This window comes from Narcine bancroftii, chromosome 6 (genome assembly GCF_036971445.1).
Source record: "Narcine bancroftii isolate sNarBan1 chromosome 6, sNarBan1.hap1, whole genome shotgun sequence".
Taxonomy (NCBI): Eukaryota; Metazoa; Chordata; class Chondrichthyes; order Torpediniformes; family Narcinidae; genus Narcine; species Narcine bancroftii.
In genome coordinates this window covers 127,171,985-127,195,442 of record NC_091474.1, presented here as the reverse complement: position 1 = coordinate 127,195,442, position 23,458 = coordinate 127,171,985, and the positions used below count along the sequence as shown (strand labels likewise).

At 43.0% G+C, this 23,458-nt stretch overlaps 1 protein-coding gene across 5 annotated transcripts in view; it reads right to left on the bottom strand.

Moving 5' to 3' along the window:
• Positions 1-13,459: 13,459 nt before the first annotated feature.
• shprh (SNF2 histone linker PHD RING helicase) overlaps positions 13,460-23,458 on the bottom strand; it is a 116,186-nt gene continuing 106,187 nt past the window's right edge. For 2 of the 5 annotated variants that reach the window (XM_069886034.1, XM_069886035.1), the window contains exons 28-30: positions 22,699-22,877; positions 19,522-19,602; positions 13,460-14,048 (exon numbers count right to left, since the gene is read on the bottom strand). In XM_069886034.1, coding sequence (XP_069742135.1) covers positions 13,949-14,048; positions 19,522-19,602; positions 22,699-22,877 — 360 coding nt within the window. In that variant the 3' untranslated portion in view covers positions 13,460-13,948. Of the gene's footprint in view, positions 14,049-15,599; positions 15,654-19,521; positions 19,603-22,698; positions 22,878-23,458 lie in introns of those variants that run through there. The other 3 variants (XR_011340289.1, XR_011340291.1, XR_011340290.1) reach the window with 3 other exon arrangements.

The window sequence follows — 23,458 nt, the reverse complement described above, 5'->3', positions numbered from 1 at the left end:
CATCCAATATTTCATTAAAATCCAGCCTCTCCACCATGCAAACTTGACCAAAAGCAACCCTTCTATCAAACTTTCTGCCCTGGCTCATTCTAGATTCTCCCATCTCATTATCCATGAACAATCTGAAGATGAGCTTGGTCTAAATGTGTATCACAGAGTGCAGTGAACTGGAATTTACTGGGAGACTGGCCCCACCTCCCGGCTCCACCCATTTACCCATATATAACCCTGGTTTCCTGCCTAAACCCTGAACCCCTCTGAAGCCTACCCATTGTTGAAAGCTAATAAAAGCATTTGTTCTTCCTCCAGTTGTGTGAGCTTTTATCTACGCTACAATTTTATTAGCTTTTAAAACAAGGATGGAGGCATTACTCAAGCCCAGTGTGCTGCTAATACATCCCCAGTCCCCCAATGCAGCTGAGGAGTTCATATATTGGCTAGACTGCTTCCAGGCCTACCTGAATGTGACCAGGGACATCTTCCACACAGACAAACTCCGGAGGTCGGCCCTCATCTCCAGGGTAGGAACAAAGGGGTACGGAGTTGTCAGAGAATGCCAGACATACAAAGCCGCCATCAAGGCACTGAAGACTCACTACATGAAGGCCCTGAATGAGGTCCTAGTGAGGCACCGGCTCGCTCTACGTCACCAACAGCCCGGAGAGTCAGTCGATCGATGACTACCTGCTGGATCTGCAGACGCTTGCTAAGCAATGCAGGTATGAAGTGGCTTTGGGCCACATCCAAGAAGATGAGCAGATCCAGGACTCTCTGGTCGCAGGAGTCTGCTCGAGGTACGTGAGGCAGTGACTACTCGAGTTGGGAAAGGAGGACCTCGCTACACATTGAGCTGGCCAAATCACTGGAACAGGCCAGGCTTGAAAACGACGATTTTGAAGCCAGCGAACTCGTGCTCTCAGGTGAGCACCTCCAAGGACCGGCTGTTCCTGCCACGGCTGCCCCTGCTCTAACGGCTGCTGCTTCCCACACCAGGGAGTGCTTTTTCTGCAGTAAAGGTCAGCACCCCCAAGCCCGTTGCCCACAGCTGAGGAAAGAAGGGACATTGGGCAAGGGTCTGCTGTGTGAAGGGAAGTCCGGGGAAGTCCACAGCCTGTACCGCTCCTGCATCCGATTCCAGTCCCAAGCCGTCTGCCCCGAATGTGTCTGAGGTCACTGCTGCACAACCTGCTGCCTTCGGAAACTGTGCAAAAAGGCTTGACGGCCATCTTGCCACGGCCCAAATTCAAATTCGGCGTCATCATCATTAGAGGCGGAAGGAGGACGGCCATCTTTCCACGCCACGAGGTCGGCGCCATCTTACTTGCACAGGTCGACTCAGACCCTTAATTCTGCAGGAAGGGGTGAATACAGTGAGCTGGGATTCACTGGGGGAGTGCTGTATTGATGACTGGCCCTGTCTCCCAGCTCCACCCCCCGTTTACCCATATATAACTCTGGTTTCCCACCTAAACCCAGAACCCTTCTGAAGCCTACTAGTGACCCTACCCGTTGTTGAAAGCTAATTAAAGCATTTTTTCTCTCTCCAGTTGTGTGATAGCTTTTATACATTCTAAATCTAAATTGTAGAAGTGTATGTGACAAAAATATGGCCATCTCAGAGTTGATAGTTTTTAAAAAATGTATGAGGAGGATTTGCCCCATTGCCTCTTTGTAACATCATAAAGGAGATTATGAACAACATGTTTAAATCTTTATTATATTTCTCCCACACTTAATATTTTGTTAGAGAACTTTCCTGTTAACTGATGAATGTTCCAGGCTCTGCAATCAAAAGTGACTGTGATAATTGCTGAAAACACAATGTACAAAGACCAATGAGTCCGTGCCGCCCAATTTACATCCCATTAACCTACATCCCCGGTACATTTGAATGGTGAGAGAAACTGTGCCGCCCTTAATTCGATAAGAACGACCCCCTTGCTCACATTCAGATTAAAGGCTACTCCCATTTTAAACAATTTGACGTTATCAGAGCCAGGGTGGACAGGATGTGTAGGAGGCGCTGCCTGGCCAGAGACATTGGGCCACATTTCTGGGTGGTGCACCCACCTGAGGAAGCTATTTTTTTGACAGTACAACATTTTGAGATTTTTTTAATGCTCTAAAGCCTGAGCTGCTGGTTTCCAATTTTTAAAAAGTGATTTTTAGACCTGGGTGACAATGGATGGGTTCTGGATACATTTTAATGAAGTTTAATATGATGCTGTAGTGGATGTCTCTGCTTGATGGGTAGACAACTCAGTCACTCTCTGCTGCGTTAATGAATACTATTACCTCGCTGAAGCTGTGAAGGATATGGTTGGTGGCACCTCAGTATCCTTTTTTTGTTTTATTGTGGGTGCTGCGGGTTTCTTGGAGAACTGGTTCTTGATTTCTTAAAGATCCAGAATTTTTTTTTAAATTTTTTTATTTTTCACACCATTAATCACATTAACCATGATACACATTTTTTCCTTTTCACACATATACAATGTCATTTTCTTTCCCCCCCCCTCCTCCCCTCCCACCCTTCCCACCTCCCCCCTCCCGTCCATTTAAGGTATAAAATCTAGGATACATTAAACCAGTCAGACAATGTTGTCATTCAATAAAAATACACCAGAAATTCCACTGAGTCCATTCTTTTCATTTCCTTTTCCTTCCGTTAACTTAGGTAGTGATTGTCTCCAGTAGGTTTTCGCTATTGTGTTTAATATAAGGCTCCCATATTTGTTCGAATATTTCAATATTATTTCTTAAACTATATGTTATTTTTTCTAATGGAATACATTTATTCATTTCTATATACCATTGTTGTATTTTCAAATTATCTTCCAATTTCCAGGTTGACATAATACATTTTTTTGCTACGGCTAGAGCTATCTTAACAAATCTTTTTTGTGCATCCTCCAAATCAATTCCAAATTCTTTGTTTTTTATGTTACTTAGGAGAAAGATCTCTGGATTCTTTGGTATATTGTTTTCTGTTATTTTATTTAATATCTGATTGAGATCTTCCCAAAATTTTTCTACTTTTTCACATGTCCAGATTGCATGAATTGTTGTTCCCATTTCTTTTTTACATCGAAAACATCTATCAGATACTGTTGGGTCCCATTTATTTAACTTTTGAGGTGTAATGTATAGCCTGTGTAACCAGTTATATTGTATCATACGTAACCTCGTATTTATTGTATTTCTCATCGTTCCAGAGCATAACTTCTCCCATGTTTCCTTTTTTATCTTTATATTTAAATCCTGTTCCCATTTTTGTTTAGTTTTACCATTTGTTTCCTCATTCTCCTTTTCTTGCAGTTTAATATACATATTTGTTATAAATCTTTTGATTATCATTGTATCTGTAATCACATATTCAAAGTTACTACCCTCTGGCAAACTCAAACTGCTTCCTAATTTATCCTTCAAGTAGGATCTCAATTGGTAATATGCCAGTGCTGTATCTTGAGTTATATTGTATTTATCTTTCATTTGTTCAAAGGATAATAGTCTATTTCCTGAAAAACAATTTTCTATTCTTTTAATCCCTTTTTTCTCCCATTCTCTAAAGGAAAGGTTATTTATTGTAAAAGGGAGTAACTTGTTTTGCGTCAATATTAGTTTTGATAATTGATAATTTGTTTTATTTCTTTCTACATGAATCTTCTTCCAAATATTGAGTAGATGATGTAATACTGGAGAACTTCTTTGTTGTACCAATTTTTCATCCCATTTATATAATATGTGTTCAGGTGTCTTTTCCCCTATTTTATCTAATTCTAATCTAGTCCAATCTGGCTTTTCCCTTGTTTGATAAAAATCTGATAGGTATCTTAATTGTGCGGCTCTATAATAATTTTTAATGTTTGGCAGTTGTAAGCCTCCTTGTTTATACCATTCTGTTAATTTATCTAGTGCTATCCTCGGTTTCCCCCCTTTCCATAAAAATTTCCTTATTATTTTCTTTAACTCCTTGAAGAATTTCTCTGTCAGTTGTATTGGCAATGCCTGAAATAGGTATGATATCCTTGGAAAAATGTTCATTTTAATACAGTTTATCCTTCCTATTAGTGTTAATGGTAAATCTTTCCAATGCTCTAAATCATCCTGTAATTTTTTCATTAGTGGATAATAATTGAGTTTATATAGTTGGCCGAGATTTTTGTTTATTTGTACACCTAGGTATCTTATTGCTTGCATTTGCCATCTAAATGGTGATTCTTTCTTAAATTTTGAGAAATCTGCATCATTCATAGGCATTGCTTCACTTTTATTTACGTTGATCTTGTAACCCGACACTTCTCCATATTCCTTCAATTTCTTATATAATTCTTTTATTGATAGTTCTGGTTCTGTTAAGTATACTATAACATCATCCGCAAATAAACTGATTTTATATTCCTTGTCTTTTATTTTTATCCCTTTTATATTATTTTCTGTTCTTATCAATTCTGCTAGTGGTTCTATAGCTAACGCGAACAATAAGGGTAATAGTGGGCATCCCTGCCGTGTTGACCTGCTTAAGTTAAATTGCTTTGATATATATCCATTTAATGTCACTTTCGCTAATGGTCCCTTATATAATGCTTTAATCCAATTAATATACTTCTCCAGTAAACTGAATTTTTGCAATACTTTGAACAAATAATTCCATTCTACTCTGTCAAAGGCCTTCTCTGCGTCTAAAGCAACTGCTACTGTTGGTGCTTTATTCCCTTCTACTGCATGAATTAAAAAAGATCCAGAATTTTAAGTCCCTAGTCACCTATTTAACCAAATGTGCACTTACAGGCACTTTGAATATTTTTCAGTCTTTTTAAATGGATTCTTGAGTTTTATTTATAGATTTATATAAATGGCCTTCTATTATTTTACAGTTGATCGTTCTCATCGGTTTTGTTGCACGGTTTCAGGATCTTTTTCCTCCATTTTAGTAGGCATTTCAGGTTTTAATCTCACTGTTTAATTTTAATGATAATCCTACCCCTGTGACCGCAGGAAATGCTACTCTTGTGCCCGCACCTCCTCCTGCACTAGGGGTTCAAACAGTCCTTCCAAGTGAAGCACATTTCTGAATCTGCAGGATCATCTACTGTATCCAGTGTTCCTGTTCTGGTCTCTTCTACATCGTAGAGACTGGATGCAGACCAGGACATCATTTCATTGAGCACCTTGTCTCTGTCTGCCGCAATAGCAGGGATCTCCCAGTGACAAGTCATTCCCATGCCAGCGAGTCTGTCCATGGTCTTGTGCACTGCTGGACAGGGTCAAATTGGAGGAACAACACTTCATATTCCATTGAGGCACCCTCCAATTGGATGGCATTGACATCGACTTCTCCAGATTCTGTTGCCTCCCTTCCAATCTACTCCCCTCCAGCCCTCGCTCTCTCTCGCTCTTTTCCCTCTCTCTCCTGTCCTCCAGCTCTGCTTTCACAGAGCCACACCCTCCCCAATAAATTCTCACCTTTCCTCTTCTATCTACTTCTAATTACACTGAATAACAAATTTTTTGAAAAGCTTTGCTTCCTAAAAAATGGGAATTAAGATAGACAACTTCCAGCCGAACATAAAGATAATTTCAGATTTGCTGCATCATGTAGGAAGTTGGAGAAACATTAAATTGACTTTAATTGAATTTATTCTGTTTAATCCGATAATGACGCTGACACATTGCATTAGTTCAACTGACCTAAAAATGTTTTGCTGCTGATTTTCATTTGTACTCAGCATCTGATGTCCCTCATGTCAATGTCCAACAATAGTTGGCCGGCATTGATGGATTCCAGTTGCCCTGATACCACTTTTCTATGGTTGCAATGTTCTGGTGAAACCTTTCTCCACGTTCGTCATTGACTGCATCAGGACCAGCAGGGAAGACGTCCAAGTGCAAATGCAGGAAATGAATTTTCAATGGCATGCTGCACTTCCCGGTTTTGTGTCCTTGAAGCACCTTGTCAATCAGCTGGATGTAGTTTGGTGCTCTGTAGCTGCGTCTTTGAGCCTTAAATGTATACTTGCCACATATGGAACAGAATGTATCGCAGCAGTTGTGACATTGAGGAGACATTTCTGTTGCATTGAATCTTCCAGAAGACAATAAATGCTCTTGTTAAGTACATTCATTATGCACATGTTCTTCAGGCAAAAGTATGAACTTGCATTCAATCTCATATCAATGTAATGGACAGCATCTGTCTATGTCAGCTGCTTTTATACCCTGGCTACACCTATCTTGACTAAGCATGCCCAGGCCTAAGACAACATTTGCATAGCACCTGTACTGAGTGCATGTCCAGGCATGCTTGGAATGACCAAAACAGTTTGCTTTGTGGGCAATATTCTAGTAGTCTTAAAATATGACAGGAAATCACAAAAATGGGTTATAAAAAATGATGTGTGATTAGAAAATTTTAAGGTGATTTTCGTAATGACCAAGCCAAAATCCAAAAGTGTTCAGTAAGAAATATCTTCATTGTCCAGTGTTAACACCTTTCATCTGTTGGTCTGTCCTCCTCACCCTCCTCTTTCTTAACTTCTCCCCGGCCTTTTAATTCAGGAGCCTGACTACTTTTTTCTCATACCTTGAAAAAGGGCTCAAGCCTGAATCATTGGTTATATATCTTTACCAGCTGAGTTCCTCCAGCATTTCTGTGTTTTTACTAATAAATATTGCTTTCTTTTCTCCCATCTTGATCAACACATCAGGTGATGTTTTGTGCTTTCTTGAACAGTCTAAACCTTGGCATTACCTGGTTGGCTTGGCTTCCTCGCTGGTTTCTGCCCATTTTATGTTGACTTATTTGTTTTTATACCTTCTCCATGTTTATCATTTTACGTAGCTTCGCCTTTGCTAAAACAGTCATATGTCACATAACGTCCGTTCAGGCAATGTCTGAGCGCATATATATCCGTGACCCTGTAAGATTATAATAGAGATCAGAAATCTTGATCGGAGAACGGGACTTAGCAGATGTAACTGGGCGTAGTGAACGCAACAGCTTCACGCACGCAACATATTTATCTCATGTTCCTTGTAGTCAAAGCAATTGGGCTGCCAAGCATATAATAGTACAGTACATATATAACCTATAATACACAGATCTTGATAGTCATTATGTTACTGGCTTATGAATGTACTGGACTGTACTTTCTATTGTTATTTTAATGTGAACCTTTATTTATAAATAAAAATTTACCATATTAGGAACATAGGAAGTAGGAACAGGAGTAGGCCAAAAATGGCCCATCGAGCCTGCTCCGCCATTCAATACGATCATGGCTGATCTAATTTATGACCTAACTCCACCTACCTGTCTTCTCCCCATATCCCCTAATTCCTCTATCATGTAAAAACTTATCTAACCGAATTTTAAATATGTTTAATGAAGCAGCCTCAACCACTTCCCTGGTTAGAGAATTCCAAACATTCACTACTCTCTGGGAAAAACTATTTTTCCTCATCTCTGTCCTAAATCTACTCCCCCGAATCTTAAGACTGTGTCCTCTCATTTTAGTTTCCCCGGCCAGCTCAAAAAACCTTCCTACATCTATCCTATCCATACCCTTCATAATCCTATATGTTTCTATAAGATCTCCTCTCATTCTTCTGAACTCGAGTGAATACAATCCTAGATGATTTAATCTTTCATCATAAGTCAACCTCTTCATCCCAGGGATCAACCTAGTTAACCTCCTCTGGTCCGTTTCCAAAGCCAGTATATCCTTCCTCAAATATGGAGACCAGAACTGGACACAGTACTCCAGGTGCGGTCTCACCAGTACCTTATACAGTTGCAACATTACCTCCCTACTCCTGAATTCAATTCCTCTAGCGATGAAGGCCAACATTCCATTTGCCTTCTTAATAACCTGCTGCATCTGCAACCTAACTTTTTGCGATTCATGTAGCAGTGCATGTTTCACCTCTTAGGCAGCAGTTCCAATCTCATGTATCGCACATCTCTTGAGTGGTGTAGCTTTGCTAAGTACATAATATAGTGTTCACACAATGTCCAAATCGCAGATTGTATCGTGGACATTAAGCGACACATAACTGTAATTCACAAGCTGCTCTACAGTTTGAAATGAAGAGTTGTCTGTCATTACTTTTCAGTTGTTGAAAGTTCCCAGCAACCATTTTTATTGTGAATTTTCAGCAGTTTGGCGGCGCACATCTAAAATGCAGGATGAATGGCTCTGCATTGTTACGGCTGCAGCAGTGGAGCAGCTGCATCAAGATGGCCCCGCTGGTTGAGTCTCCTTCACCAATCAAGCAGGCCGCGCAGCTGCACTGTGACGTCACCACCTGCATGTGGCCGGGACTTATAGGCAGCCTTATAAGATGCAGTGCAGGCAGTTTGATTAAACCGTTAGGAGTGCAAGTGAACTTACTGTGTATCAGTCTCATTATTTCGCTACAATTGGTGACTCCAACGAGCCTAGACGATTCTGGACTCTACATCATGGACGATGCAGAGGTCAATGCAGTGGCCTTGAAATTGCCAACCTTCTGGACACTTCACCCACACACTTGGTTCAGGCAGGCAAAAGCAGTTTTACCTCAGGCAGATTACCTCCGACTCAGCAATGTTCTATCACATCGTCAGCTCCCTGGACCAAGAGACCGCAGCTCGGGTGGACGATCTGATACACAACTCTCTGGAGGAAGGTAAATACCGAGCCCTCAAGACACTCCTCCTAAGCACTCTTGGCCTGTCCAGATGACAGCACACAGCCAGGTTCATGCACCTGGACAGCTGAGGAGACAGAGTACCATCTACCCTTATGGATGAAGTGCTCGCAGTAGCAGAGGGCCACAAGCCGTGTCTCATGTTTGAGCAGGCCTTCTGGAACAGATGGCAGACAACATACAACTGCTGTTGGGGGAAGCGGATTTCTCAGATCCCCCCAAGGTTGTGACCTGAGCAACATTCTGTGGTGCACAAAACACAAAAATGAGACTGTCATGCACCAACTGGCACGTTCCCATCTGGGTCAGCAGACCAGACCCCACCCAAGCTGAGTGCAAGCCAGCAAACCAGCAGAGGGACTGAACACTAACTTTTTTTTAACCACCAATGCCAGGGGGCACAAGCATGAAAAAGCAGGCAGCCCTGCTCGTTTTTGGAAAATGCCCAGGCCAGCCGCCACTAATGGCTACAACAGCTGGACACATCAATAGCCTATTGCACGTCACTGACAAGTGGTTGACGGTTCCAGGTCGACATGGGCACTAAACGTAGTGTCATCTCGCCAACCACCCTGGAGACACGAATGCGCCCACGAGGTCCCACCCTCCAGGCAGCAAACAACACCACAATCAGGACCTTTGGCACGTGCAATGCCCAAATACAACTCAGTGGAGAGAATTTCTGATGGAACTTCACACTTTCCATGGTAGACACACCACTCCTTGGCACAGATCTTCTACAAACACACAGCCTGCTGGTGGACCTGAAAGCAAAATGCCTGGTCCATCCTGTAATGGAAGATTTAAACCATGTTTTTTTACTTTTGCAGCCTTTGCTTCTGCAGGGCTGAGAACCTGCTTGTTTTTAAGAATCAGCAGACATAAGCTAAATTCCACCGAGGGGCCAGAGATGCAGTTATCTGATGAAAGGACATCTGTGTACCAAGAACATTTAATCTTCCTGCTTGTTTTGGTCACAGTCTTTCAGGCAGAGACCTAACCTTGATGCAAAATAAACCATTGTATTCAAAGTGATAAGCTGAAAGTTGTGTTATTCGATAGAAGCCTAGGCATGCTAGGTTACTTGCTTATCTTTCTTTCTGTGCTGGGAATAGGTGCTTGGGTAAGCAGTTTTTGGGTAATATAAGCCATGGTCCCGCTGCTGAAGTTTGTGATTCTCCGAGAGGTGGCAACATCTCTCAGCAAGAAGAAGAACTTCTAGAGTCCAGCCAACGTCCCGGTCGGGGGAGGTGGAGAAGCTGCTACCGGCGCCCCGACAACCTACTACAAGTGTGCGGTCGTTCCCTCGCTTCGGCAGTTGGGACCAGTCCAGGCGTTGATAAGTATAATTGGGAAGGGCTTGCATATTGTAGTTTGATATCAGCTTTAGAATTTGTAATAAAGATTTGTATACATTGAACTACTCTCGGTGTGTGTGTCTATTTTCTTTCGGTAGCTCAAACACTGTGACCAATCTAAAACGAACAAAGTGAGAGGTACAAGTTTACCCAGGACACATGCCCAGACATTCCAGTCTGTCCAGCTTAAAGCAGCCACTTCTCGCAAGCATGGCCATGGTGAGCGCCCTAAAAGACGAGTACAGTCACATCCTGGATGAATTCCCATCCATCCTCAGGCCGCAGTCTCCACTCTGCCACGGCATGGGGTGCAACAACATATCGTGACTCAGGGCCCCCCGCTCCACGCCAAAAGCAGGAGGCTTCCCCCGGATAAACTACAACTGGCCAAAGAGGAATTCGTACAGATGGAAGGGTGGGCATAGTCCGCAGGTCCAACAGTCCATGAGCCTCCCCACTTCACATGGTCCCCAAGACCTCAGGTGGGTGGCAGCCCTGGGGGGGATTACTTCTGCCTCAACGACTCCACCATACCCGACCGCTATCCAGTCCCACATATACAAGACTTCATGGCCAACCTACATGGTGCAAAAGTTTTATCAAAGGTGAATCTGGTGTGTGGCTATCACCAGATCCCCATCCACCCAGACGACATTGGGATGACAGCTATCATCACCCATTTGGACTCTTTGGATTCGTCTGCATGCCATTCGGCCTCAAGAACACAGCACAAACTTTCCAGCGCTTAATGGACGCGGTGGGCAGAGACTTAGACTTTGTGTTCATCTACTTGGATGACATTCTCGTCGCCAAAAAGGACCACAAGATCACCTCCACAGACTCTACACACGCCTCTCTGACTTTGGCCTCACGGTCAACTTAGCAAAGTGCCAATTATGGAAAGAATCCATACAATTTCTGGGCCACAATATCACCGCAGACAGGGCGACACCATTAACAGAGAAAGTCTCAGCCATACACCAGTTTGCCCACCCTAACACCCTCAAAGGCCTCCAAGAATTCACCGGGATGGTTAACTTCTACAACTGCTTCATACCAGGGGCAGCACACATCATGTTCCCCCTGTTAACCATGATGTGGGCCAAGCAGAAGGACCTAACTTGGACAGAGGAGGCTGCCGTGACCTTTACCGCAACTAAAAATACCCTGGCCAATGCCACCTTGCTGGTACACCCCAGTTCAGATGAGCCCATGCACATCCACAACAGCCATCAGGGGTGTCCTTGAGTAGTCCTTCGATGGTCAGTAGAGGCCATTAGCCTTTTTCAACCACCACCTACACCACCCAGAGCTTAAATACAGCGCGTTTGAAGGGGAGCTCCTGGAACTCAACCTTGCCATTAGACATTTCCGTTATTTCCTGGAGGGCAGGCCGTTCACAGTCTTCACCAACCACAAGTCCCTCACTCATGCCTTCTCAATCGCTAAGGATCCCTGGTCAGCAAGCCAGCAATGCCACCTATTGTACATATCAAAATTCACCACCACCATTCAGCACCTCTCTGGTAAGGACAATGTTGTTACCGATACCCTTTTTTGACCCACCATCCAAACCTTGGCCCCCGGGCTGGTCTACTCCAAGCTGGCACGAGCCCAAAACGAGGATGAGGAAACCCAGGCTTTCTGGATAGCCATCACTGGCCTCCAATTTGAGGATATCAGCCTGCCGGACAACACCGACAACCTGCTATGCGACATTTCCACTGGTTCACCGTGCCAAGTTATACCACAGCAATGGAGGCGCCAGGTTTTCCATGCCATCCATGACCTGGCCCACCCATCCATAAAGACCAGAACCCACATGGTGGCAAAGCGGTTTGTCTGGCACAGCTTGAGGAAGCATGTTGCTCAACTGGCCCGCAATTATACCCTGTGTCAGACCTCCAAAGTCTACTGACATGTGAAGACCCCTGTCTTCAATTCGACCCTTTGGAAAGGCAGTTTGACCATATACATGTTGACATTATTGGCCTGCTACCTGTCTCCTGGGACACCCAGTATCTGCTAACAGTGTTAGATTGCACCACAAGATGGCTGGAAGCCATCCCACTGAAAGACACTTCCACTGATTCCTGCACCAGGGCACTGCTCATACATTGGATTGAAAGGTTTGGGACACCAGCTCACATCACCACGGAGAGAAGGGCATGGTTTACATCACCCCTTTGGACACAGCTGGCGACTCTCCAGGGCATTAAGCTGCACCACACCACCGCCTACCACTCACAATCCAATGGCCTCGTCGAACGCTTCCACCGGCACCTGAAGTCAGCTCTCATGGCCTGTTTAACTGGCCCCAACTGGGTGGATGAACTCTCCTGGGTCCTCCTGGGCATCCGCACTGCACCCAAAGAGGAACTGTAGGTCTCCTCCGTGGAAATGGTGTACAACCTCCCATTAATCCTACCAGGTGAATTCCTCCCACCATCCAAATACCAAGACACCGAGGGAAGAGCTGCTTACAGAAACTACTGGATAGGTTAGCCTCCCTAGCATGCCACCCCCGCGCCCCCCCCCCCCCCCCCGCACTATGGGTACCAGCCCACTTCCGTGCCTCAGGACTTATTAAATCCAGACTTTGTTTTAGTCTGCTGCGGGCCACATACTGTCCCCCTCTAATGACCCTATGAGGGCCCATATAAGGTCCTCCGCAGCATGGGCAAAACTTTCATTCTGGACATCAGGGGCAGGGAGGAACTGTTCATAGCCGACCGGCTGAAGCCCACACACCTCAGCCAGCTGGTCGTGCTAGTGCAGCCCAAGCACTGGGGATGACCTCCCAAAGGGTCCAGTCCCATTTTGCTCAGGGGTAACAGCATGCTAACACTGGTTCTGGGAAAGGTTGTATGGTGGCACACATCTAAAACGCAGGCAAAGTGGCTCCACATTGTTACGGCCACAGCAGCAGAGCAGCCACGTCAGCATGGCGCTACCGGGTGCACCATCTTCACCGATCGACTGTACTGTGACGTCACCGCCTGCATGTGGGCAGGACTTACAGACAGCCTCATAAGACGCAATGCGGGCAGTTTGAATAAACCATGAGGAATGCAAGTGAACTTACTGTGTGTATCAGTCTCATTATTTCGACTACCCTACAGCAGCTACATTTTAAAAAACCCAGTAAAAGTGTGGAATCTCATTCTTCCCATTTTCTAGTTAGGTGGAGACTTTAAACTTGATTTTTTTTTAAACTTGTCTATTCCATATAATTTTTTCCTCTCTTAATCCACCTTTTCTCTTTCTGAAGATACACAGGATGTAAATGCTGAAATCTGAAGCTAAACACAATCCACTGGAATAACTCAGTGGGTCAAGCAGCAATCAGTGGAAAAATGGTCGACGTTTTGAACCAAAACCATTTATCAAAATTAAATTTGATTCACCTTGCATTCGTCTACTTCAGTCCTGTATTTATTTTTCAATGATCAAGTGTCATTGGTTCAACAGATAATCACCCTCTGGCACTTAGGTTCCACAAGATGTATTTTCCTTACTTAGGAGTTTGGCCTTCCACAAATGATGCCAAAATATATTGAAATGAAGCTGTCAGAAGAAGGTATTAGATGACATGCTGTGGTAAAGTTTGGACCATATTTTTTGCTGTAGAGCTTCCTTACTATAACTTAATCATTGACCTTGACATTCCACACAGTATGGAACACGAAGCTAGACTTTCCACATTGTATTCAGCATTCCAAAATTCCATTACTAACAAAAGAAAGCATTTCTGTGCTTTAATTGGACCACCAGTTCATTTTGTTTCATTACTGTCTAGATGGAGATCAAGCCCTTTCCTCTACATAGCTCATTCTCCACAATATATAACAAAGGAGACTTGTACATTGTTAATCTTCAGTGCATAAGTCAATGGTCCACTTTCATCCATCTGTAGTCCTTTCTTCCTCTGAGAAGAGATCAGCCAGGTCCCCCACTGTCAGAACAGATGCTTCTGATTGTACAATTACTGACTTGTTATGACTAAAGACCAAACAGAAAGAGAAATGGTATTAATTTCTAAATAATAGAGATTCTCTAAAATGTCTGATTATCTTTTTTGTTTTCTTAAGAATAATAAATGTATTTATTAGGGCGGCAGTTAGTGTCGTGGTTAGCACAACATTCTCCCTGTGTTTGTGTGGGTTTTCCCCGTGGCTCTAGATTCCTCCCACAATTCAAAACATATAAGGGTTACAGGTCATTTGGGCAGCTTGGGCTCACGGGGCGAAAGGGGCTGTTACTGTGCTGTATGTCTAAAAATTTATAAATTATAATGCCTTTTCAAAATTTTCTGAACTTCCAAAAATTTTCAGACAACCTCATATTCTTGTAATGAAGACAAACACCAAAGAAATAAATGATCAGGTGTTGGCTGAAAGGTGAAGACTAACCATGGAGAATATCTTCCATCTAACATATTGAGGGAGCACTGCACATCAAAAAATGTAAATGACCCCCCCCCCCCCCCCACCAAAAGACCTGGCCATCCTCTCGGCTATATTGAAAGCAGATGATCACAGTTACAGAAGTACATGCGACCTTATCACCTCAGGATGAAATAGCAGACCCAGGTACCAAATGACTTTGTTTGGCCTCAAATAATGAGTAGACAACAATTTGATTGGTCCTGACAGTGCAAACTAGGTTCTTCATTGAAGAAAACTTCTAATTTTAATTTTAATACTTTATATGAGATGTGGTAATCACTGCTGAGGCCAGGATTTACTCCCTGTCCCTACATAAAACTCAAGACCAGTGGGGTGCTGATTCTTTTAATCTGGAGCAAACCTGCTGGTGTCGTGTTGTCATGGTATTATTGGGTGTTGAGATGCAAGATTTTGACCCAATAATGATAGAGAAATAATACATTTCCTAAACAGTAAGGAGGGCAACTGGGAAAATGGTGGTGATCCACAAATCTGTTGACCCAGTTCTACTTGGTTGACAAGACTGCATGTTAAAGCAGGAAGTAGCAGATGGGGACACATGATTACACAAGATTTACCTTCACAAGAGACTGTAGACGCTGGAATCAGAAGCAACAAACAATCTGCTGAAGGATCTCAGTGGGTCGAGCAGCATCAGTAGAAGAGAAAGAATGGTGAATGTTATAGGTCGGAACCCTTCATCAAGACTGCTTGATGAAAAGTTCCAACCTGAAACACTGACTATTCTTTTTCTTCACTGATGCTGCTCGACCCACTGAGATCCTTCAGCAGATTGTTGAGAAAGTGGCAGTTTCCAGTTTTAATCTTCCAAATTTGTTCTGAATATGTCCCATTTTGCAAGGTGTATAATACCATGCAACATAATTTAGCATATCCTCAGTGCAAAGATGGGATGACAAGGATTGTGTATAGGTCACCCCTCCTATGTTTTTATAGGCAAGTACATCTGTTAGTCAGGGAAGGAGCAGGTTAGATTCCTCATATCTTCTGGAGATATGACCTACCAGCTACTTCCTTCAGATAGAATTGGTGCCATTCTTGTTGATGGATGTTGAAATTCCCCCTTTCACAATACATCATTTACCTGCCTTTGCTGGTGGACTTGCTTTATTCTGGTACCTTTTGATTGATTCTTCAGCTGAGAAGGGTCAGGAGGCAGTAATTAGCAGGAAGTTTCATTTAATAAATAATTTAGAGATATAGTACAGTGAGAGGTCATTCTGGCCCACGAGCCCGTGCCACCCAAATACACCAAAACCAGAGCATTTGGATGAAACCCACACACATCAAGCGTAGACCTTACCAACTCCTTACAGACAGCGCTGGATTCGGACCTGGGTCACTGATACAGTATTTAACCAGACACAGAGTCATTATTGTGGACTCCTAGGCCAGTTCCTTCCTAATGCTGCCTCTGGTCAGAATGTATGCAGAGATTATACCAGAGGAAACACAAGAGAAGTTGGAGGGACACAGTGGGTCAGGCAGCATCCATGGAGAGAAACAGTCAATGTTTCAGATCCAGGCTCTTTCTCACGTCTTGAAGAAGGTTCTCTACCCAAAACATCAACAGACTATTTCTCCTCTTGGACACTCCCTCACCCACTGAGTGCTTCCAACTGCTCATTGCTTGGTCAACCTCCCAGTGACAATAGTCCTTCTGTTTTCTGTTGTAACACAGGAGCCAGAGACATTAAGTATATTGCTGTGAGTACAACTAGGTCAGGTTGCTGCTTGACAAGTTTGTGGGACTGCTTTCCCAATTTCCACACCAGTCCCTGGACGCTTATGAAGAGGAGTTGGGATGGTCAGCCTGGATAAATCAGTTGCCTTATCACATTCCAGTGCCAATGTCAGAGGTGGCCAAAGTTGCTTAACGCAAGAGCACAGACAATAAATTCAGATGTTTGAGAGCCACAAGACATGAAAAAAAATTACATAAGCATTTTTACTCTTACATGCATATTTTATTACCAAAGTTTTATATAAATATTAAATACATGTACATAATAATATTTATTTAATTTTTAAACTGCTAATTTCTATTAGTTTCAATAATCAAAGCGTACACATATACATACCAAATATTTTCAAAATCCTGACCGATTTTCTGTGGAAATCTCTACCCATGTAAGCCTGGTGGTCTCTTAATCCGAAGGGGTTAGGACTTCCACGTGGCCACTGACAGGACCATGTTGCTGCCAGCTCCAGCTCTGTCCTGGCTTGGTGCCTAGATGAGGTCTTCACTAGGGACCCATTCCAGCATCTCTTCCCCATCTTCATCACCTTGCCAGAGTGTGGGTACAGACAATCTGCCTCTGGGGCAGGCCATGCCTCATCAGAGTTCTTCTGGCCTAGCCCCAGCTTCCCAACCTCTGCGACCGCTCCTTGCAGATGACCCTGAGTCTTGCCCGACCTTCCTACTGCACACCCCATGGCAGAGGCGCTCTGCTGTGGTGTGGCCCAGCCCAAGTGAGGAAAACCCAACTCCAGTGTGCGTTGCTCGCTCCGCTCCTCTACAGTGGCTGTTCCTCTAGTGCCCACTCCCTCTCCTTGTCACACAACCTGGGCTGTGACCATCCCAGGACCCCCTGGTCTGACTGCAGGGATTCAGAGTGTCCCAGGACAGCTTTGGGAACACTAGTATCTCCTCCAGCCAACGTATTTCCGTGAACCGCAAATTAAATGTCTAAGAGCTGCGAGAAGCTTGCGAGCTGCTGTTTGACCACCCCTGCTAGATGGTCTGAATCATTTCGCTCTTATTTAATTTAAATATAAAAGTGAATAGTTTATTGTGCACAAAATCATAAGAATAGATGAGGTGAACACACAGTCTTTGGCCCAGAATAGTGGAATAAGTAACTAGAGGACATAGTAAGTAAGTACTTTATTGTTGTTGCAAAAGAAAACACAATGAAATTTTAAAAAACAACCTTCAGTACTCACAAATATAACATACATGAACATATAAAAACAATAGCAATAAAAACAATACAAAAAAAATACACTTATTGGCTGAGTATGATTCTCAAATGGCTCTAGGATAAAAACTGTTCTTAAGTCTATTTGTCCATGACTTAATGGATCTGTATCATCTATCTGAGGGCAACAGGTCAAACAATAATGGCTCAGGTGAGTAGAGTCCTTAAGGATACTGGCTGTTTTCCTGATACAGTGAGATCGAAATAAATCCTCCAAAGAAGACAAGGAGCACCCCATGATCTTCTGGGCTGTATTGATAACCCTCTGAAGATCCCTCTTGTCTGCTGCTGTACAGCTGGCAAACCACGCAGGAATGCAGTAACACAGCACGCTTTCAATAGAGCAGCGATAGAAAGACACCAATAACTTCTCCTGTAGATTGATTTTCCCAAAGATTCTCAGGAAATGGAGATGTTGATGAGCCTTCTTGACTATCGCAGAGGTATTAGTAGTTCAAGAAAGATCCTCAGCTAAATATGTTACCAGGAACTTAAAAATCGTGACCCTTTCCACACAGTCCCCATTAATATACATTGGACCTGGGGCCATCCTGTTCCTCCTTAAATCCAATAAGTGCTCTTTCATCAAGGAATTCAATACCAAATTGTTTTCCGAGCACCACACTTGACAGTTTGTAGACCTCGTCCCTGTAGGATGACTCATCGCCCCTTGAAATGAGCCTCTCCACAGTCACGTTATCCGCAAATTTAATGATGGTATTGGAAGAATACACGGAGACACAGTCGTAGGTATAAAGAGAATACAAAACTGGGCTCAACACACAGCCGTGCGGGGAACCAGTGCTAAGTGCTCATTATCATTGAAGTAGTCCTCAGTAAGGTGAGGTTAAGGTGAGAGGGGAGAGACTGTGGCTGCTTTACCCGGTATACACACAATCAAACGAACACACACTCACTCGTTCTTCAGTACAATATGAAGTTGACCCTCTTTATTCTTCTCAGCCAAAACAATGAACAGTCACACCCCTCCAGTCGGAGCATGCACCGCCCTCCTTGCTGTATCGTATGAGGTCAGGCCAGATTATCAGCCCTCCAGATCGTTTCATAGTAGGACTGATCCAATCAGTCGCCTCCCTGCATGACTCAGAGGTTGAGGTGGGGGGTGGGGGGGTGCTGTTGTGGTCGCATACTTACCTGTGTTGGGAGTGGTGCCGGTCGCCACTGATTATGTATCGGGGCGACGCGTTGGGAGTAGTAGCATGCATGCACGGATTAGTTCAAAAGGCTGCATACACTACGATTAATCTCTGACGCAGGAGGAGGAGATTGAGAGCATCAAGATCACCCATGTAGCGGAGAGCCGATGGAAAGGTTGGAGGGGGGGAGGGGGTTTGGCTGGGTGTGTTTTGTGGGATGAAGAAATCATTGTGGATGAGAAGAATAAAGAAGGCCAACTCCACTTTGTACTGAAGAGCGAGTGAGTGTATTCTTTTAATTATTTGAATACTAGGTAACTTTTTGCAGCCACAAGACCTCATAGGAACCTGGGGATTAATTTGTTTTTGTATATACACACAGAATGTGGTGGGTTTACGGGACAAGCAGCCAGAGTAGTAGTTGAGGTAGGTATTGTTGCAATGTTTAAGAAACATGTGAACAGTATACACGGATAAGATACTTCGAGAGCGATACAGGCCAAATGGAGGCAGGCGTGACTAGTATAGGTGGAACATTTTGGTCAGCATGGGCAAGTTGGGTGAAGGGCCTGTTTCTATGTAGTATGACCCAGTGAAACATGGTCAGGGGCTGCTGAGCCAGCCACATTGTTGTGAGCCTAAAGTTACACAGAAGCCAGATTGGTCAGAAGCTCTACAAGTAATTCAGTAACCATGATTGCAATGACTGAATTCCAAATTGAATTTAAATTGCCCAGTTGTTTTGGATGGGATTTGGACTAATTTTTCCAAACCTTTCTGGGCTTGTGTATTGTTTGTTCAAAAACATTATGATAATTTTTTCCATAAATAGAACAAATGCACCTTAATAGGTGGTAAATGAACTCACCTTTTCTCAGTACTTTTAAGCATACTTTGCATCCTCTCCTCTATCGTGCCCTTAATTAGAAACCTATGAACTACAGTTGGCCTAGAAGGAAATAGAAGATTTGGTTACACTTCCTAAAAAAATTCCAAACATTCAACATCATTTATTGAAGATGACAGAGAGACAAAGTTCATTTCCAATTCCAGTTATGTGGACCTGCTTGCTTGGGATGGGAGACTGGATGATAGTGTGTCATTTTCCCAGTTCTGATAAAAGGACTTCAACTTTTAAAGGCCTTCAACTAGACAATCTTAATAAATTCAATAAAGCACCCAATATTACTTAGTGGACTGCAATTTGACAATTTGGCTGGCAAGACGATCAGAAAAAAATGGAAGTGGTTAGAAATATTTTGCATCGCTATATTGATAGAATAGGCAATGTTCAATCAAAATAGAAGTGGAAGCATAGTTTATCATGACTTTTAAAAATAATTGATAAATATTGGAAGATTTAAAAGAGTACAAAGACAGAAAGTGGGTCTGAATGGCAGCAAATGATATCCAAGTTTATGAAAAATATTTTTATTTTACAAATTTTGAACTTTAAGTTGTGGAAGCCACTGTTTGAGTTTAAAAAAAATGATTTAAATCTAATTTTACTCCATTTAAATAAGAAATACAATAAAATCCCCATTATCTGGCACTTAATCAACTAGAAATTCAAGGAAACAGCCAAAAAAAGAGTAAATAAATAAATAAAGAGTTAGAAATTAATATGAATGAATAAAGTTTTAAATAAAAGCTAATAGTAAATGTTCTCCGAAGCAACACAAAATCCCTTGGGAGTAAACATTCAGCCAGTAAGCGCCCCGGTTGTGCCCCGCCCGTAGTGGCTGTTTGAATAAAACTTCAATAAAGTTGCGTTTGAATAAAATGGTGAAGAGCCAGGAGGTGTCGCTTGCTGCTGAGGCGACTCTCATAAAATGTTTCCTTATCCTTGACTAGTAAGAGTCGTTATCTTTATTAATATACAATATTATTAAGCATATTAGTGAGGCTTATCTGAAAACTTGGGGAGGGAGGTTAATTATAATGGTGGCATGGTTAGCGTAATGCTGTTACAATGGTTGCAAATGGGGTGCGAATTTAAAGGAATGTGCGCTGAGGACCTAACTGGGACATTGCGTGGAGGTGAGTCAGGTGGTGCTGAGGCCCACTGGTGTGGAGGTGTCGGGTTGTCAGCGTGAGGGGAGTGGGGTTAATTATAACAGTGGCATGGTTAGCACAATACTGTTACAGCGCCAGAAACTGGGGTTCAAATTTAAATTTTGTAAGTTACGGGAATTACCTGACTAAAGTGAACTAAATAAAGAATACTGATTTTTTTTTAAAATTACTTTACATTTTGCACTGTCTTTTGTCTTTTAAACTGTGTATTCTTAATGCAAGTTAGGTATTGGAAGAGTGAGTCTCAGTCGACCGGAAAATTTGCATATCTGACATCTGCAAACCCTGTAGGTGCTGGATAATGGGGATTTTACTGTACTAGTTTAAGTTTAAAATCCGGTAATGCTCAGCAGGCTGAACAGCTTCTGCAGAGGAAGAAACAGAGATGATGTTTCTTACCTTTGATCCGAAATGGAAATGTTTAGAGAGAGACCAGGAGAAACGTGTAGGAGAGGAGAGGACAAAGGTACATGATTGAATGCAGGAAGATCAATTGATAAAGGAAACACTAGTACAAGCCAAAGGAAGTTAGTAGCAGGAAGTTAATAGAATGATAGAGGGGGTTAAACAGGTGAAACTACGGAGGAGAATATTTGCTAATTATGGAAATGTGAACTAAAAACAAAAAATGGTGGCGCTGCCTGAGGTGTGGAAATGGCAGCGATCACTTGTGCGGACCTGAGGAGGGCAGGAGGCATAGTCATAGCTTTTCCCTGTGGGGTCCTACTGCACAGTCCTGGTTCTGGCAGCTCCATAGAGGCTTCAATGGCCTGTTAAAGGAGCCAATGGTGTTTTATTTAAAATCCTGCGACTGTGGGGTCTGGGGTCATGATGGTGGCAACTTTGTTCGGCAGCTGCCTCAAGGGGTTGCAGAGTCCAGGGGAGTAGAGGGTTATAGCAGGGCACCAGTAACAGGCAGAAGGAAAAGCACAGAAGATGACCCTAAGGACTGTGACCAGTGAGGGGCTCTGTGGCTGAAGGACACATACAGGCAGTAAGCTGTTGACAAGTTGCAAGCGAGGAATCCACGCAGGCTGTGGGCTGCTAGTAACTTGAGGACAAAGCACCCATACCAGGCTGCGGGCTGCTGGAGATTGGCTCAATGAGAATCAGGTATCTGAACCGGAATTCCAGAGCATGCTAAGGGCAAGGATGGCTCTCAAAGACCCCTGGGTGCTGAAGGCTTCCTCATGTCGTTGGAGGTTTGGATCTGGACTCGAATTGCCAATGGTTTAAACTGAACTTGTACGGCTGCAGAGGCTATGGGAGCCCTGGAGGTGAATCCACTGGCACTCGAAGACTCAGGTGGGACTCTCTTTTGCTTCTCTTTCTCTGACTGTAAAGGGAACCGGGCAAAGCAAGTGTTAATGGCAAATCTTTGTCTGCATTATGGCAGACTATAAGCGATTTTGTGTAATATTACATTTCTGTTTTATTACATGACAATAAAAAAAATATCTGATCTGATCAAAACATTTTAAACTTGCTCATGAGAGGAAACATGAGGAGTTAAAGGAGTACCAGAATCAGGTAATGGAAGTACATAAAAAAGGGATGTGAATAAAACTCAGCACAAACATTGATTTTTAAAAAATTTAGACATATAGCACACTAACAGGCCTTTTCGGCCGTGTGCCTGTGCTGACCAATAACACACAAAACATCTATAACCCCCATACTTTTATTTTGAAAGGTGAGAGGAAACTGGAGCACCCAGAGAAAACCCACGCAGACACAGGGAAAATGTACCAACTCCTTACAGGCAGCGCAGAATCCGAACCCGGGTCACTGGTGCTGTAAAAGCGTTGCACTAACCGCTACGCTAACTGTGCTGTACATGATGCAAGGCATGCTGGGCTGGATACCCACTTTTGTATTGTATATTCCACAAAATGTAGCATTATTTTTATGTATAACAAAAAAAAACAGCCAAGAGAATATAGATTGATTAACTATTACAGATACTCACTTTGTTTGTCCAATGCGATGCACTCTTCCTATGGCTTGTAGCTCATGGGCAAGGTTTAAAATAGGTTCTACCAAGAGAACATAAGTAGCTTCAATGATGTTTAAACCATTTGATGCAGAGTGGAGAGGCAGCAGCAAAATATTTACCTTGGAATCATATTTAAAAGCAGTTAAATTCTCCTGGAAGATATAATGTATTTAGGTTTGATCAGAGTGAGATAGTAAAAACAGTGACACACCATGATAAAGCCAGCAAATATTTGAATTAATTAATTTCTTGTTATCCATTATGAGCAATCCACAGACACCTTTCTATCTTGTAATGAGGAGAGAGTGAGTTTTATGTTTCAATCAATGAACTGTACCAGTCTCTTCAGTGTTCAGCTGCTGGTTGGATCCACTTCCCATGATTCTTTTGCAGAACACCTTGACCAAGTCTATTTCCTCAGGGTCATTCAAAGAGCTGTTTTAATGAGTGAGCACCGTTCTCAGAGGTTTCTCTGCTGAAGTCTCCGTACAGTTCCTTGCTACCCCTCTGCTGATTCCTTCAGTCCATGTTGGTACAATTTGTTATGTGCCCTTTGATCATCTACTGTGAAAACTCATGGGCATGGACCCGAGACATTGGATTCTTTTCGATAACTAAAAATTCTGTCTCTTGCTGGGTTTGGTTCACAGGACATGTGACACTCCCTGCCACTTTCCACAAGCAACCATATAAAAGAAGAACTGAGGCCCTCAATCACTTGGCATTTTATAAA